Below are 18,041 nucleotides of genomic sequence, written 5' to 3' on the forward strand. Positions count from 1 at the left end.
CTTTGCAAACTATTGTGACTAAGCCTTTACATAAGATTCCACCAAGACTTCAGTTGATGATGTTAAGACTGTTGAGATATCAATTAACAGTAACTTACACTCCAGGTTAAAAAATGCAAATAGCTGATACGTTATCGCGTGCGTACATCAATGGTCAAGAACAATCAAATTCAAATGATGACATGGTTATGAGAATTCATAGCGCAACAGCACAGTTTCCGGGAAGTGATCAGAAGATTATTGAAATTAGAAGGAAAACTGAATCTGATGCTAAATTAAAACTTGTAATGAATTATGTCAGAGAAGGTTGGCCAAAGATAAAAACTCAAGTTCATGAAACAGTGAAAGTGTATTGGTCATATAAAGACAGTATTCATGAAGAGAATGGAATATTGTTTTATGAGAACAGAATTCTAATTCCTTCAAGTATGAGAAATGAAATTCTCGACAAGTTGCACATAGGTCATTTTGGTCTTGAGAAAACCAGATCGATGGCAAAACAGAGTGTGTTTTGGCCAGGATTGTCCAAAGATATTTTTTCGACAATAATGAAATGCGCAACATGTGCAACGTTCAAAAGAAATAATGTGAAGGAAAAATTGCTACCTCATGCTGTACCAGACAGACCATGGAAAAAGGTTGCGACAGATTTGTTTGAATGGCGAAACAATGACTATTTGCTAGTTGTGGACTATTTCTCTAAATTCCCTGAAATAAAACGACTGGAGAATAAAACAGCAGAATGTGTTATCAGGGCAATGAAAGGTATTTTTGCTAGACATGGCATACCAGAAGAAATAGTGAGCGACAATATGCCATTCAATAGCTATCAATATAGAGAGTTTGCTTCTGAATGGGGTTTCAAGATAACAACATCAAGTCCCAGATACCCTCAATCAAATGGACAAAGTGAGGTGTATGTTGGTATCGTAAAGCAGATATTCAACAAAGCATACAAAAGTGGGAAAGATCCATATCTCGCTATGCTCGAGTATAGAAATACTCCGATAAGCGGACTGCTTTATTCGCCATCACAACTGCTGATGAGTAGAAGACTCAGGGACATCATTCCAACTGATCCCAAACTATTGAAACCATCGGTAGCTGAAAATGCAGAGACATTACTCAACGAACGACAGAGGAAAAGCAAAGTGAGGTACGATGCAAAAGCAAGGTTACCTAAAGACTACTCTGTCGGGGAGAAGGTGAGAGTTCGTCTAGGAGAAACATGGCAGAAAGCAGTCGTCATTAAGAAACATCCATCACCCAGATCTTACATCATAAAGACAAATGATGGGAAAACATACAGACGAAATCAACGGTTTTTAAACAAGAGCTACGAAGAAGACATCTCTGGGTACTATGATACAGACGAAGACAATGAACAGCAAACGGTTAGAACAAAAGAAACAGACAATAATAAACCAACATCTAGAGACAAGACAACCAGAAGTGGTCGAGTTGTCAAAATTCCTTGTAAATATAAGTATTAAGAACTTTAAAAGGAAGGATGTGATGATAGCTTCAAAAGGAAGGATGTGTTAATATTAGAAGATATTACGTCATTGTTTGTTGTTTATGTTTTATGCGAAAGCAAAGAATCGGACGGAAATAAAAAGTTAGTTATATATGTCTACCTTGATAAAGACAGTCTCGTTATTATCATTATTAAATAGTAACGTCTACAGTAATTTATTATTAATCTGTGACTACAGAACAGAGAGATTCAAGTTGGTGTCTATGTATCACACTACTATTTCCAGTGAATCGGAAGATCCGGACTCACGGGCTAGAGACGTGGCCGAAGGCTGAGCATACCGGGGAGCACCAATATTTTCATTTTCTTTACCACGCTGACCGTGCGGGGTTCGCCATTTGTGAAACGGTCCGTTGAGTGCGTATTACTGCACTGGTTGTAAGGGTAAATCTTTGCAACCTTGACCTGTGCAATAAAACTGTTCTCGCACTTTCTTAAAAGCACCCATACGGAAGTCAGGTTTTACTATCCTAAAAGGCCTAATAATTTCCTCTTGCGATTGCTACCACCCGGGCGCCACGTTGAGGCTAGGTAGCGTAGCTTGGATCATCACTGGGTACCAAATAGACTTACAGGCAACTCTGCATAAACGTAGCCTAGCCCCGGGGTCGGCAACCTGCGGCTCGCGAGCCACATGCGGCCACATTGGGTGTGAAGCTGCGGCTCTTTAGTTCCATACGCAAATATTATTTATTTTATCGAAACATTTTTTCAAATAGTTCTGAATATTTTAACGAGAATTAGGCACTGATTATGTCTCTTAGCCACTTATACTTGCTTTACACCACACCCCTCCCCCATTACACGCGTTGTCACTGCTGTCAGTCCGTCGGAAGCTCTCGGCCGTCGTCGGATGTTTCTATGTAGGTTTTAATTCGCTTTCGACGCAAGACGAATTAACATCTTCACCAAGTGCTTAGGTTGTTACGAATAGTTTGTTGTTTCAAGTCAATGAGTTAGAAGCGATTTGATCTTCTCAAAGTTAGAAGCAATGTACAAGTAATGCTAATATGGCGAGCTTTGCGGTACCACTAGAAATTGCGGGAAAAGGCAAACCATTTATAGATGATGAGTATGTGAAAGACTGCTTCATATGTGCATATGAAGAACTGATTCATGATTTTAAAAGCAAACCTGAAATTTTGAAAAACAAAATCAAAGATTTGCCACTATCCGCTTAAACAGAACAAGATAGAATAGTTCAATAGTCTTCAAATGTAACATATTTGCAGGTGGAAGATATCCAACTTTCTTCTGTCTTATCACATGCTATTGATGAGTCTTGCGACATAAATACGCGGCACAAGTTGTCCATTTTGTCAGATATATGTCTTCCCAAAGGTCCAAAAGAAGAAACTCTAGGATTGCTACCGCTCTCGTGACAAACAAGAAGAGAAAATATAGCGCATGCCGTGCAAAAATACCTTGAAGACATTAAGATCGCTTTAAAAAAAATCGTTTCAATAACATCTGATGGAGCCAAATGTATGACAGGAAAAAATAAAGGGGCAAAAACGATTCTTCGGAGCTAAATAAACCGCGAAATTCTTACGTTTCACTGCATAATAAACCAAACCAAGAAGCGCTTTGTGCCCAAACATTTTCGGCCGAAATAGTTGAGGTCATAAATTTGGTCATCAAGATTGTTAACAGCATGTTGTCAAAAGCACTCTACCGTCGTCAGTTTAAAGACTTCTTAAAGGAAATGGAGACTCAGTATCCCGACCTCCTTCTTCCCATCAAAGTGCGATGGCTTTCCAAAGGTTGAAACGTTTGGCTTTGTGCTTGAATGAAATAGATGCATTCCTAAATGATAAAGGCATTAATCACCCTGAATTAGAGAACGACAATGGTTGCATTGAATTAGCTGAATCTAAGGAAAGTAAAACCCAGCCGAAATGTTTTGTTTTGAAGTAAAGAAAATTTTTGCAAACGATATTCAGAGCAGCAAGTTACTTCATTTTCAATGTCTAAAGCAGTATCGCGATAAAATCAGTGCTACTTTTGACATGAATTACTTCAGCACAGTTATAAAAAAATCTAAGATGAATTTCTTGATAAATTTGAGCAGTTCAAAACCAACAAAACTATTCTAGCATTCCTGGTACACCATTTCAACACAAATAGTAACGAAATTCACATTAATCCACTAGAAATTGATACTGGATCTCTAGAAATGAAAATGCTCGATTTAAAAAGTAAAGTTTTGTAGGGTGGAAAATTTAGAGTTGAAAACAAGTTGGAAGTGTTGGAGGTCCAGAAATGTGTGTACGTAACGCAACAAAAGTGGACAGCTTTTAAAGAAATGCCGCGAGTTGATGAGTTGAATAGTCTTCCAGATTGCTACATCTATGGATCATGCAAGAAAACGTTCTCTTGTGTAAATATAATTAATAGTAAAGTAAGAAGCCAACTTAGAAATGAAAATTTAGAGTCGTGTTTGAAACTAAAAACAACAAGCTATGAGCCTAATCTATCCAAACTTTCTAAAACCTTGCAAAGCCATCGCTCCAATTAAATTGGTTTGCTCAATTGTTTGTTAGTGAAGTTCAAGTAGGTGTTGTAAGTAAATTTTAAACTGCTTTAGTTGTTACCGAATTAAAAATAAATATCTAATAACGCCATATATATTATCTAATTTGTAGTGAAAAACACTATATATATAGGAATAAAAAGTTTAAAAAGAGTGTGTGAGTACTATTTATTGTTGGCAAAAAAAAAATGTGGCTCTTTAAAATTTGGTAAATTCTAATTTTTGGCTCTTCCGACTCGAAAGGTTGCCGACCCCTGGCCTAGCCTATATAACTTCAGGACTTTCACATAAAACTATAAGACATTAGCGCAAGGTAGAATTGAAAAAGCAGAAGCATCCATAGCCGTACCCGATTTGGTAGCGGAGACTGTCAACATTTCCTATATTTATATTTTAGATTTGCCTTCGTTATGGGAAAATGAACATGTGCTTATCTTTGTATGCAACATTCAAAAGTATCATATTGGGCGGGTCTGGCATGGAAAGAAATTCAGTCAAGACAAAAGACAGAGAGGCAAGGAGAAAGACGGTCAACATATCTTGAGTGGTGCCCCAATGGTCAAACAGGCTAAGGTATAAGTGAAGGTGATATTTGATAAAATGATTTTAATTGAAGATTTGTTATTTCTTTATCTGTAAATTCTCTATACTTCTTAATTGTATCAGTTTAAACCTTCCAGATAATGTTCTGTTGTCACAGATTAATAATAAATTACTGTAGACGTTACTAATTAATAATGATAATAACGAGACTGTCTTTATCAAGGTAGACATATATAACTAACTTTTATTTCCGTCCGATCCTTTGCTTTCGCATAAAGCATAAACAACAAACAATGACGTAATATCTTCTAATATTATCACATCCTTCCTTTTGAAGCTATCATCACATCCTTCCTTTTAAAGTTCTTAATACTTATATTTACAAGGAATTTTGACAACTCGACCACTTCTGGTTGTCTTGACCGGCACAGCAAGTTCTCTAGATGTTGGTTTATAATTGTCTGTTTCGTTTGTTCTAACAGTTTGCTGTTCATTGTCTTCGTCGGTGTCATAGTACCCAGAGATGTCTTCTTCGTAGCTCTTGTTTAAAAATCGTTGATTTCGTCTGTATGTTTTCCCATCATTTGTCTTTATGATGTAAGATCTGGGTGATGGATGTTTCTTAATGACGACTGCTTTCTGCCATGTTTGTCCTAGACGAACTCTCACCTTCTCCCCGACAGAGTAGTCTTTAGGTAACCTTGCTTTTGAATCGTATTTCACTTTGCTTTTCCTCTGTCGTTCGTTGAGTAATCTCTGCATTTTCAGCTACCGATGGTTTCAATAGTTTGGGATCAGTTGGAATGATGTCCCTGAGTCTTCTACTCATCAGCTGTTGTGATGGCGAATAAAGCAGTCCGCTTATCGGAGTATTTCTATACTCGAGCATAGCGAGATATGGATCTTTCCCACTTTTGTATGCTTTGTTGAATATCTGCTTTACGATACCAACATACACCTCACTTTGTCTATTTGATTGAGGATACCTGGGACTTGATGTTGTAATCTTGAAACCCCATTCAAAAGCAAACTCTCTATATTGATAGCTATTGAATGGCACATTGTCGCTCACTATTTCTTCTGGTATGCCATGTCTAGCAAAAATACCTTTCATTGCCCTGATAACACATTCTGCTGTTTTGTTCTCCAGTCGTTTTATTTCAGGGTATTTAGAGAAATAGTCCACAACTAGCAAATAGTCATTGTTTCGCCATTCAAACAAATCTGTTGCAATTTTTTTCCATGGTCTGTCTGCTACAGCATGAGGTAGCAATTTTTCCTTCGCATTATTTCTTTTGAACGTTGCACATGTTGCGCACTTCATTATTGTCGAAAAAATATCTTTGGACAATCCTGGCCAAAACACACTCTGTTTTGCCTTGGATCTTGTTTTCTCAAGACCAAAATGACCTATGTGCAACTTGTCGAGAATTTCATTTCTCATACTTGAAGGAATTATAATTATGTTCTCATAAAACAATATTCCATTCTCTTCATGAATACTGTCTTTAAATGACCAATACACTTTCACTGTTTCGTGAACTTTGAGTTTTTATCTTTGGCCAACCTTCTCTGACATAATTAATTACAAGTTTTAATTTATCATCAGATTCAGTTTTCCTTCTAATTTCAATAATCTTCTGATCACTTCCCGGAAACTGTGCTGTTGCGCTATGAATTCTCATAACCATGCCATCATTTGAATTTGATTGTTCTTGACCATTGATGTACGCACGCGATTCTTCTTCTTCTTCTTCTTCTTCTAGCCAGCTTTATTGCTGCTGAGCTGTGAGCTCTTTTGCAGACTGTGCCAAGAAAAAAAAGTGTGCTGTTTTCTTCAGTTGTTCAGCACTGCCGTACAGGGTGTTGGTTATGTTGGGCTGTAGTGGAAGTAGGGTCTGCCTAAGGTGGATTAGGGAATGGCATTCAAAGAGGATATGGTTTACGGTTTCAAAGGGGTGGGCGCAATGTCTGCAAAGGGGGTAGTTGTGTGGAGTTTATTTTGTTCAGGTGGTAATTTAATAGTGGTGTGTGTCCTGTTCTTAGTTGGAAGATTGTAGATTGTTCTTTGCGGGGGAGGAAGTTAATACTGTCCAGTTTGTTAGGCGTAGTCATTTCTCTGTACATGGCTCTGCCTGTGTTTCCTGATGCCCATTGGTTGAGCCACTCCTCTTTGTGATTGTTGACTAACATTGACCTTAGGGTGAGGTAGTTAACAGGTCTATCTGGTTGTTCCATAGTTGAACCTGCCTTTGATAGCTTATCTGCCTTTTCATTTCCCATGATGCCAATGTGTCCAGGGATCCACTGTAGTGTAATATTGATATTTAATTTTGATATCATCTGGTGGATTATCACACTGAGTGTTGTCAACTCTCTTGGGCTGTTTGAGGTGCTGCTGTTAAGTGCTTGCAGAGTAGATTGGGAGTCTGTAAAGACAACAATATCTGATGGTGGTTGCACTCCTTCATATAATTTGTTTTCCACTGTCTGGAGTGCTATGGTAATTGCCTCAATTTCGGCTTGGAAGTTTGAGCAGTAATCACCACAGGGTGCGCTTATCTCAAAGTGTTTATTTTTAGGGAAGACCAGGAAGGCACCAAGACCAGCATTGATGGTAGCTTTGAAAGCCGATCCGTCTGTATAAATATGGATAGCTGTTTTTTGATAGCTTTCGATTGTTTCAAGCGTGCCTACTTTGAGCTCCAGTGGATTTGATTCTTTTGTTAAGGTGTTATTTAGTAAATGTGTTTTGATGGTTGGTTGTTTGTAGTTTAGTCCGGGTGTAATGTTTGAAAACCTGGTAATTTTTTCTCTGTTATTGGGTAGGTGGTGTTTTAGGGCTAGTTCGTCAGTAAATTGGATCAGAGTCCTTTGCTTTTTTTGATTGTTTTTCCTATTTCTCTGTGTTAGTAATTTATTTGGATGATCGTCCTCCAACCTTCTGTATCTCTCAATAGCTTCTAATGCTGCTCTGTTGCGCCTTAACTTAAGAGGTTCAATATTGGAGTCTATTTCACAGGCTGCTGTGGGAGTAGTTCTCATACCTCCATTAATTAACCGCAAGGCTTGGTTTTGGATTGTATCTAATGATGATTGATAGGTTTTGTTGGCAGCTACTTGTATAGAGAGACAGTTATCCATTACAGATCTGACATATCCAGTGTATAACTGTCTTAAGGTTTTCTTTTCAGCTCCCCAGGATGTTCCTGCTAGGTGTTTTATTATGTTTAATCTTTGTGATGCCTTTTCTTTTAAATCTGCCATAAAGTGTTTTAGAGACAGTCTTTGGTCTAGTTTTACACCAAGATATGTTGGATTTTCTTCTTTATTTAATGGCTGAGAGTCTATTTTTAGGATGTAGTTTCTTTTTGCTGTTTTGTTGCTGTGGCTAAAGATTGAATAAACTGACTTTTCTTTGTTTATTTCCATTTTCCATAATTTTGAATATGTGGAGATAGTTGTGAGGGCTCTATTTAGTTTGGATCTAGTCAGCACTGGATATTTCTCTGTAGTCCAAATTAAAAGGTCGTCTGCATAAAGTGCCTTATTGACCGAAATGAGGTCTGGGAGGTCATTCATGAAGATTAGAAAGAGAGTGCAGCTAAGGGCTGAACCTTGTGGTAGTCCATCTTCCAAACTTTTTTGACTAGAGATGGCACCTTCGAATCGGGTTTGGATGGTTCTGTTTTTTAAGAATGCTCTGATCCAGCTGTACATTTTTCCATGGATGCCCATTTTTTTCATCTTCATAAATAGACCTTTTCTCCACACTCTATCATAGGCTTGCTGCAAATCTATAAATACTGCTGTAGTGTGCTTGTTTTCATGAAACCCTTCTACTGTGTCCTGGATAAAACGAAAGAGGTGGTCTTCTGTTCTACTTGCTTTCCTGAAGCCAGCTTGTGCATTGTGGAGTGAGCAAGTACTTTCTAGCCACCAATAAAGTCGGTTATTGATCATTTTTTCTGCCATTTTGCCAATGTTGGATGTTAGAGATATTGGTCTATAACTTTTTGGGTCTCCAGGTGGTTTATTTTTCTTTAAGATGGGTATTATGTTTGCAGTTCTCCATTCCTGTGGTATGTCTCCAGTTTTCCATGTATGGTTGATAAAGTTAAGTATACAGTTTTGGGCCTGTGGTCCTAGTCCCCGAATCATTTCATTTGTTATTTTATCGGGTCCAGGGGATTTTCTTGACTTGAGGCTTTTTAGGGCAGTATTGAGCTCATGTAGAGTGAAGGGAGTGTCAAAGATCTGACAGTTGACTGTTGGAGCTTTTTCTTCTTTCTTTAAGATATTACTGAAGGCCTGGTCCAATTGTTTTCTTGGCTTTGACTTGTTAATGCTGGCAAAATATTTATTGAAGGTTTCAGCCTTTTTAAGGTTTTCTGTTATTATGTCGTCAGTGTCTTTTAAAGGTTGGGGGTTTGTTATTTGTTTCTTTCCTGCTAGCCGGTGCAGAAGGGTCCAGGCCTTTCGACCATCCTTGTTTAGATCTAGTTGTTCGCATGTTGTGGTCCACTTTTTCTTTTTTTCTGTTTTAATTTTGTATCTTATAAGCCCTGTCAATTTGTTGTACGTTGTCTTGTTCTCTCTAGTAGGATTTTTTTCTATAGTCTTCCTGGCCATGTTTCTTTCTTTTACTAATTTATCTAATTCAGGTGTCCAAAAAGGTTTGTATTTCTTAACTTGGCCTCGAGGGATGTATTTTTTTGCTGATTGTAAGATGTTGGAGACTATAGTTATGTAGGTTGAATTGACGTCTGTCTCAATTACGCTTGATAGTCTTGTGTCTGTTTCTTGTGAAAAAGCTGCCCAGTTAGCTTTTTTATAGTTCCATCTAGTTGTTTTGTTGGATTGGTATCTACCTGGCGTTCCAATATTGAGGAGTATAGGCCTGTGGTCACTACCTATGTCTTCAAGTACTGTTATTTTAGAAGAGTCGGTAATGTCTGTAGAGATAAAAGTTAGGTCAGGTCTGCTAGTTGTGTTGTGTGCTCTGTGGAGGAAAGTTGGAGGTGTAGTTTTGTTTTGCAGAAGGTGTAGGTTAGAGGCATTTGCTACATCCTCTATTTCTTTGCCACGCTTGTTGTAGTGTGGGTAGCCTAGGGAAGGTGTGTGTGCATTGAAGTCGCCAGCTATTATTGTCCTTGTGTAGTGTGGTAGTTGTATGTCTATTTCTGCTGTTGATGATGGTGGGCAATAGTAGTTTTTGATGGTGTACTTTGTTCCTCCTCTCCAAAGAAGTATTTCCTGCGTGTCGATGTCTGTATTGTTCTGTATTTGTTTTACTGTGGCTTGTGTGTCATTTCTTATGAGGGTCATAATTCCCTGGCATTTGGTGCAAAGGCATCTGTAATGTGTGTAGCCTGTGATGTTTATTTTTTTCTTGGGCAGTAGTGTTTCTTGCAATAGCGCTATGTGTATATCATGCTTCTTGAGTATGTGTTGGAGTTCTGTTGTCTTGTTTTGTAGGCCTAAGATGTTGAGTTGCAAAAGGTTTAGGTGTTTGCTGCTAGTCTGTTTTTTATTTCCAGTAGCTGACTTATCACAGGCAGTCCTGGAAGAAACTGCCATGCGCAGACCTTTTACGAGGCGACGTCTGAGCTCGTATGGATTTTTCGTTAAATTCCTTGGCATTTAGTGTAGGCTGGGTGTTTCCTCAGGCTTTTTTTAAAATATATAAATATATAGTCCCCGCATTTTAAGGGAGTTTTCGGTCTTGGCAATTTTTTCCAATATTGACATAAAAGGAAACATCTAGGTCTGAAGACTGTAACCGGAATATCCATGGGACAAGGTGGGGTTGGCCAATGGTCCATTCTCCGCCATCCATAGAGCTCTCCAAATGGAACTTTTCTGCAGTAGAAAGCTTAAAGTGGACTGTGCCCTGGGTATGCTCTGTGGAATCGTCACATCCTGGATCCAGGCCCCTTCACGATATCACATTCATCAGGTTTAGAAAAAAAACACTTCATGTTGGGTTTATGTCTAGTATTAGAATGTAGTGAGACAAGGACCTCCGTCTGGTGTAGTGCAATCCAGACCTCTGTCAAAAAGCACCTAGAGGGGGGGAAGGTCCACTATTATTCACTTAGTGAAATGCAAGTGGAAAGGCAGTGGGGTTATTTATTTCTCTTGGTCATTTCCAAGCCCCGATACCCACACGGGGGAGTATCGCCACAGAGTGGAGGTTTGGAGTCAGAGTTTTCCTTCTCCTAGATGGGTTGCGTTATTTAGGCTGACGTGCCCCATCAACACGAAGCTAAACTGGTTTTGAGGCGCCAGTGTTCCGCCTTTCATCCCTTCTCCTGTCAGTTTGTAAGAACAGGTTCCGCCGGATTTTTGAGAAAATCACACGAGAAGGCCAGGAGCTGGATTTGACTGTCAGAGGCATTTAGAGACGCAAGCCATGGGAGCATTTCCTGGAAAGTGGGTGCTTATCGCCACTTTCACCCCCGGCATTGACAGTCCTTTGGAACCCGTACGCACGCGATAACGTATCAGCTATTTGCATTTTTTAACCTGGAGTGTAAGTTACTGTTAATTGATATCTCAACAGTCTTAACATCATCAACTGAAGTCTTGGTGAAATCTTATGTAAAGGCTTAGTCACAATAGTTTGCAAAGGTTTGTGATCTGATTGTACAGTCACAGTTCTTCCAAAAATATAATGGTGAAAATGTTCAGCTGCAAACACTATAGCTAACATTTCCTTTTCTATTTGTGCATATCTGCACTCTGTTTCTGTCAATGATCTTGACGTATACGCAACTGGTTTGTCTTCTTGCATTAAACATGCTCCCAACCCATGTTCTGTTGTTACAGATTAATAATAAATTACTGTAGAGGTTATTAATTAATAATGATAATAACGAGACTGTCTTTATCAAGGTAGACACATATAACTAACTTTTATTTCCGTCCGATCCTTTGCTTTCGCATAAAACATAAACAACAAACAATGACGTAATATCTTCTAATATTATCACAGATAAAGAAGTCTACTTTTAATTATAGATCAATTTAGCCCTACTAAACAAACAAGTCTTTTTTAAATTGTAGATCAGCTTAGTCCTCCCAAGAATCCAACAATCCTAGCTAGGACTGACATAGAAGGAACTTATAAAGTGAACCAAAGGTTAGAGACCAATTACTGTTCTGACGAAGAGGTAAAAACAATGTGTCGATATTTCAACAAAAGGAAGACACCAACACACGCACACACACACACAAAGACAGATACAAACTCTTTCCATTCTTTAGTATACATAGGCCAATGCGATTTTTGCTACCGTTCATGTGCACTAGAATGCAAAGTAGGCCTACTTTGGTCCACATCAGACATTTGCCCCACAAACATGTAAAACTGATGATACGTTTGGAGACAGATACAGCCCTAAGTCAGGAGGGGCTCTATGAGTTGCATCATCTGACAAACATAAGAGATCGAGATACAAAACTTTTTTTGAGAATCAGCGTGACATAGGGAGGGGGAGTAATTCATTGAAAAGTTTGGTTGGAGTTCTAAATGCATGTCTGTTTATGACATTCTTCACGAAGTTCAAACCTCGCCCGCCGTCAACCATCCAGCAGAAAAGTGGAGTTCACTATGTAATCCTCTTTGTAACTTGTATATGGAAAATCATTTCGTACTTTGCCTAAAAAAGCATTTTGCCGTAACACCTACATTAAAGTAAAATAACAGTAAGTGATTCATAGGCTTTTGTCCAACAGTCTGCTGCTGTTTCATACAAGACGAATGCGTGCACCCTATTAAAGCATTCATCCAGAGTTCCTTCTAGTCACAGGACTAAAGGTAAATGTTTAAGGAAACAGCAAATTTAAATGACTTAGGTCAGCTAGACATGAAGTCTAAAACAACAACAACAGGGAAATGGTATGTGAAATCTTTCTGCTTTCCGCCCATCATTGTTCAAGTTGTGTTCATGTCTTTTTAGTTGACAATGATAGTAGCTAAACACATTCTTCAGCTTTTTCTTTTTTTTTTTTTTGTCCCAAATAAGTGAATGTTACCTTATTAATTAAGAAAAACACATTTTATTATAAAGACGAACATTTAAAAAATAATTTGACCTGGCTTTATTCATTTCTTTCACACATTAAAGTAAATAAATCTATACTGGTTTTACAGAGTAGCGCATATGGCTGATTCTTAGACTAATGCAAATGGAACCTACCAAACACAGCTACTGAGCCCCGCTAGCAAATCAACATGTAGACTTAGGCTACTGATTTTATATAAAATTAATAATCTAATATTAGAGAAGGCAAAAAAAAAAAAAGAGAGCAAAATGGAATGATCTCGAGTCTTGTTTCTCAAGTTTAAAATTAAAAATACGAAAATTCGACCAAAAAAAATTACAACAAACTATTTCCATGGAAACAAACGAAGTTTTAAAACTGGTTTATCAAATTTCATAACTTTGGTAACGAAATCAATACTGAACAAGCCCAGGCTCTATTTAAAATGTCCCAATTCAGTTCTTATAATATTAAGGCACTCACGCTAATAAGCCCTCCCCCACCTTTTTGTTTTTCAAATTTAATCAGATTGCAAAACTTAATGCCAATAGCAGATAACACAGACAGCAAGACTTTATGTCAATAACAAACAACATTAACAGTAGTAACAGGAATAAGTATAACGAAATAAAAATATGATTATAGGTTAATATAATATGTTCCTATATATATTGTAGGCTAGGCCTACTTAATATCACACTCAATGGCTAACAGAACAAAAAGATAAAAGTATTCCTGAATGATTTGGCCATACCATGTTATAGGCCTACACTTTTGTTTGTTTTGAAACGTCTAGTTGTTCCACGTCAACAAAACAATGTGTACAAACTCTAGCTGGCTTACCTTCGTCTTGTTCTGTGTACAGATGGTCACAGCAGTGTAGCTCGAAAATCTAACCCAGTCACCAGTGTAATCTGTTCAGGAAAGCCACACTGCCCTCTAAAAGCACAACAGAAACAATTTTGATTCTACAGCAAATCGCTGATGCAGAAAACAAAAAAAGGTTTGCAAGAGTTGTCAGGTTTATGCATGCAACGGAGACAGTGGGCATCGCACGTTTCTGACCTCTGAAAATGTAGGTCACACTTCAGGGCAAGTTGAAACTATATGTGTGTAGATCTAGTTGTGTGCTCTGTTTTTCTTTTGCACGCTAAATATAGAGTATAGATGTTTGTCTAGATTGTAGGGAATAAATCTAGTTCAAACAAAATGTTTTAAGGTCAAATGATTATCATTAAGCACACATATCGAAGAATTATGAATCTAACTGTTAAAAGGGACTAATAATATTTTTATTGAGTAGAGTCTAACAGTAATGTTCCTTTAACCTACTTTTGAAAAATGGGCTGTCGCCTTATCGAAAAATTAGTTGGCAGTTCAAGGTTGCTAGTGTTGTGAGGGAAAAAAAACAAACGAATGCAATAGTATTAAAATTAGTGTTTCAACTGCATACTCTGAAAATGTAAATAGATATAACTGCTTCATTTACCCTATCTATAGACTAGTTTACAGTACGTGTTCCAGCTCAGGGACAACACATCTAGATCTAGGACATTTAGGTGAAAAAAAAATAATTTGTATTATTGTTATAGCAGCTTGATTGTGTTCCAACTTAGTCACGGGACTATTTCAAGTGTAACTAATTGCACGTGCATTGTTATTATTACAGTTGGTTTCTTTAGCAATAAAAGGAGGCCTACTTCTACCTCCAGCACCATGCAAATAATAAAACAATAAAACGGTCTCGTAATGAACTTAACATCAGTTCCTTGACGTCGTAGGGGTGCTGTGAAGTTTTTTTTTTCCCTTTCTTTTGTAAATTAGTAGGAACACAAACTCATTTATTGTCTTTTCCTGATGCCCAGAAGTATTCTGCAGCTTCAATTCTTCTTGCAACCTCAGCGTCCAACTTTCACAATCCTATTGGCAAGAGTATAGAGACCACTAGCAAAGAATAGAGTTTTAATTTGACTTGGTTGCTGATGTTACTCTTCTACATTTTACACAATTAACTCATGAAGGAGGGTGTTAAGCTCAAACCGGTTTTGTCTCTTTAAGTCACTCTCCATCTCTTTGAGATGTTTCGGCTTACATAAGTCAATGGCTGCTGATGTTTGGACATTTATTTTTATCTTGCATTATCTCCACCACAAACTAGTAGTTTGCTATTTTTCAGCACTTATTTCAATATCTAAGCTGTAGCATATCCAGTTTGAAAGTAAGATCTGGTATGGAGACTGCATTTTCTACTATATCATCTGTAAACATTAGATTGGAAATCGGCAGCCCGTTAGTTGTCGAGATAGGAGTAAATCCTTGTAAACTAGATCGAGGCATGCTGCACTGTTGGCATTGTGGTAAAGTGCTTCTGCCTGCTCTGAAACGTCTTCAGCTTTCCTCCTGGTCTGAGAATGAGTTTTAGCGTTATCTTGCTAGGATGACTGATCACTGATCATTATCGTTATGTAGTTTTGACAGTCTCTCAATTGTTCTTTTTTGGGCAGTAAAATAAATAAAGTTTGGACCCATTCTTATGGCATATTTTTCACACATTGTCCTAAAGCATTAACCTATATGTGAGCCGCTGTGTTTTAAAAAAGTTCTGATGTCAACTCTAGGCGACTTGCCACGTAAATAGATCTTATTGCTTACTCTACTTCTAACTCAGTGAAGATTGGAGCCTCCCCGAGGTCTCAATCGTCCTAGGGTGTTTTGTTAATTAGACTGAATTTGGGGGTTATCCCTTAGTTTAGTGATGCCCAAACTACGGCCCGCGGGCCAAATCCGGCCCGCGACGTGGTTCAGACCGGCCCGCCAAAACATCGGTACAAAATATAGGAAATAGAAAAAAAATTAAAAAGGTTGAAAAATGTATTTTCTGTCTTAGGACTCACTTTTTCTTTGATGGATTTCATTCTAATTTTTCGTCTTGTAGTAGTCACGTTAATCATTTTTATCTATTAGAACACAAGTTGTTGTTTTTTCGGCGACAAGAATTAACAGTTATTTTAGAATCTTGGATAGTTCCTTGACATCTCATGTGTATAACACAGCGCATCTTTTCTGCATGATTTTGATTCGTGTTCTTCTGACACCAACATGATTGGTGACGTTCCATGTAACATTTGTTCGTTATTGAAATGGGATGGTCGAAGAAACGAAAATTGGAAGTTGAAACTTTCAGGAAAAGTGGACATAACTTTTGTTTTTGTGGAACATAATAAGCAAACATGTTTGATCTGTACAGTAATGTTTTTAAGTAAAATAACAAAAAATGCATTCTAAAACAAACCATTACAAAAATATTGAGGCATTGTTGTCTTGAGCAGCTAAGAAAAGATCGGAAAGTTACATCAAAATTTGAGTAGAGTTTTGCGATTGGCGAAAATATTGACCAAGAAGTCAAGAAATGAGACGGCTGTAATAGAGGCTACAGAGTTGCTCACATTTTAAGAAGAGAAATGAAGCATACAAAAGTGATTGCTGGCAGAGATGGAATACAATCTTCCAGAAAAAAAAAAACAGTTGTAGCTTTCAACTTTTCTGCCATGAAAATTGCAAACTGAGTGAAAGATGTTAGTGAAAATCCAAATTCAAAACTAAATGACAGAGCAGCAGATTTCGAAATCACTTCTATTGCCGCTGAGGAGTGACACCCACTGGAACTGAAGGACTTACAAAGCCAGACTTCCCTGCTTGAGAAATTTCGAGCAATACAGACAATAGATTTCTACACCTTGTTGTCCTCATAAACCTTGCACATTTCCGAAAACAATTTCTGGGTATGGTCACAATGTTTACAAGAACTTAATTTAGTGGAAACACTTTCAGTTACAAGACGCCTGAAACCATTGTTACATATTGACTTCTGGGTGTAAGTAGATCTACAGCATACATGGGATTGTGATAAAACTATTTAAAATGTTTTAGATTCTATTTCTTTTTTTTTTATCTTTCGTTAATGTGGCCCGCGACATGATTGTCGGAAATTAAAATGGCCCGCAGGCCGTATAAGGTTGGGCACCACTGCCTTAGTTGTATAGATCTTGCACTACTCTGCTCACTTTCTAAGTACGTCAGCTTCTTCCGTCAAAGAGTTCCGTTATTGTTTTGATTACTGTTGTTCTAGCTTCTCTTATGAATTGAATGCTTCATTTACTTGTTTACGTAGTCAGGCTCATCCCCTCTACTAAATGCTGATGGTACAAAACTATTGACAGGTAAGGAAGAAATCCTGAAATGCTGGACTAAGCATTTTGAATAGGTTCTCAATCCATCCTTCGTTATAAATGACGTGGCCATACGACAGGCTACAGCAAATTATTTCAGTAGTACAAGCAGTAATTCACTCCATGCACATTGTGTGTGTGTGTGGGCAGACTGGGCCCTATGGCCGGTACTTGGCAGCCAGTCTAAGAGATGGAAACACCAAAATGAAAGCTGTTTCTCTGTGAAGAATATTTAGTGTAACAAGTGGTCACTGGACCTGCGCGAGCCAATCACCCCTTTTAAAAATACTGAGTGCAGGATGGAGGAAATGTTTTATACAACCTGAAATACTGCACTCCTCCTTAATCTACGGACTCGAAGTCAAGCCTTATATATATATATATATATACTATATACACAGTTTATTTTTTTGGTAGAAACAACAACAGGTGCCGGTACTCAGTGGTGGATTGCCTAACTTTTAACTACCAATAAATTAATAATAATAATAATAATCTTTATTGACCGTAAGGAAATTTGTCTTACAATTTGTGCATTACACCAAACAAAAAACATTATAACTATAAAAAAACAAAGTGTACCGTCACATCAGACTCACTCGTAATTTACATGTGAAAGTTTATATCAGATTGTTTCTATTTAATGATTTGATTACCAGGGGAACAAAAGAGTGTTTGTGTCTGTTTTTCTTTGCTATCGGTGTCTTGTATCTCTTTTGTGATGATAAAAACACAAAATCCTGGCCCAAAGGGTGATTTTTTATTTCTAGAATCTTTTTAGCTTTTTTAAGGATGTTTGTCTCAAACAGCTGCCCAAATGGTTTTTTTTTTTTTTGCCAATGACTTTACCTGCAGCCTTTAGGATTTTATGAAGTTTCTTTTATTTTTAATGCTCAGATTGCCATACCAGGCAGTGATATTGAAACTTAAAATATTGCAGATGTGAGCGTGATAACCAAGGCCTTTTCGCTAACATTCAACGAGGACAGTTTTCTCAGTAGTCATAATCTTTGCTGCCCCTTTTTGCTGATATAATCAGTATTTGCAGTAAAATTTAGTTTGTCTAGGATAGTACCAAGGTATTTAAAAGTTTACACTATTTCAATAGTCTCTCCAGCTACAGAAACAATTTCATTTTCCATCTTTTCCC

At 37.6% G+C, this 18,041-nt stretch overlaps 1 protein-coding gene across 2 annotated transcripts in view; it reads right to left on the bottom strand.

The window, feature by feature from the left end:
* LOC106070094 (cytosolic 10-formyltetrahydrofolate dehydrogenase-like) overlaps nt 1-13,749 on the bottom strand; it is a 43,805-nt gene extending 30,056 nt beyond the window's left edge. Inside the window, exon 1 of one of the 2 annotated variants that reach the window (XM_013229923.2) lies at nt 13,506-13,749. Coding sequence is in view for 1 of the 2 variants with exons in the window: in XM_013229922.2 (XP_013085376.2) it covers nt 13,417-13,419 (3 nt within the window). In the remaining variant the exon portion in view is untranslated. Of the gene's footprint in view, nt 1-13,416 lie in introns of both variants that reach the window. The other variant, XM_013229922.2, reaches the window with a different exon arrangement.
* Nucleotides 13,750-18,041: the final 4,292 nt, after the last annotated feature.

This window comes from Biomphalaria glabrata, chromosome 4 (assembly GCF_947242115.1).
Source record: "Biomphalaria glabrata chromosome 4, xgBioGlab47.1, whole genome shotgun sequence".
Classification (NCBI taxonomy): domain Eukaryota; kingdom Metazoa; phylum Mollusca; class Gastropoda; family Planorbidae; genus Biomphalaria; species Biomphalaria glabrata.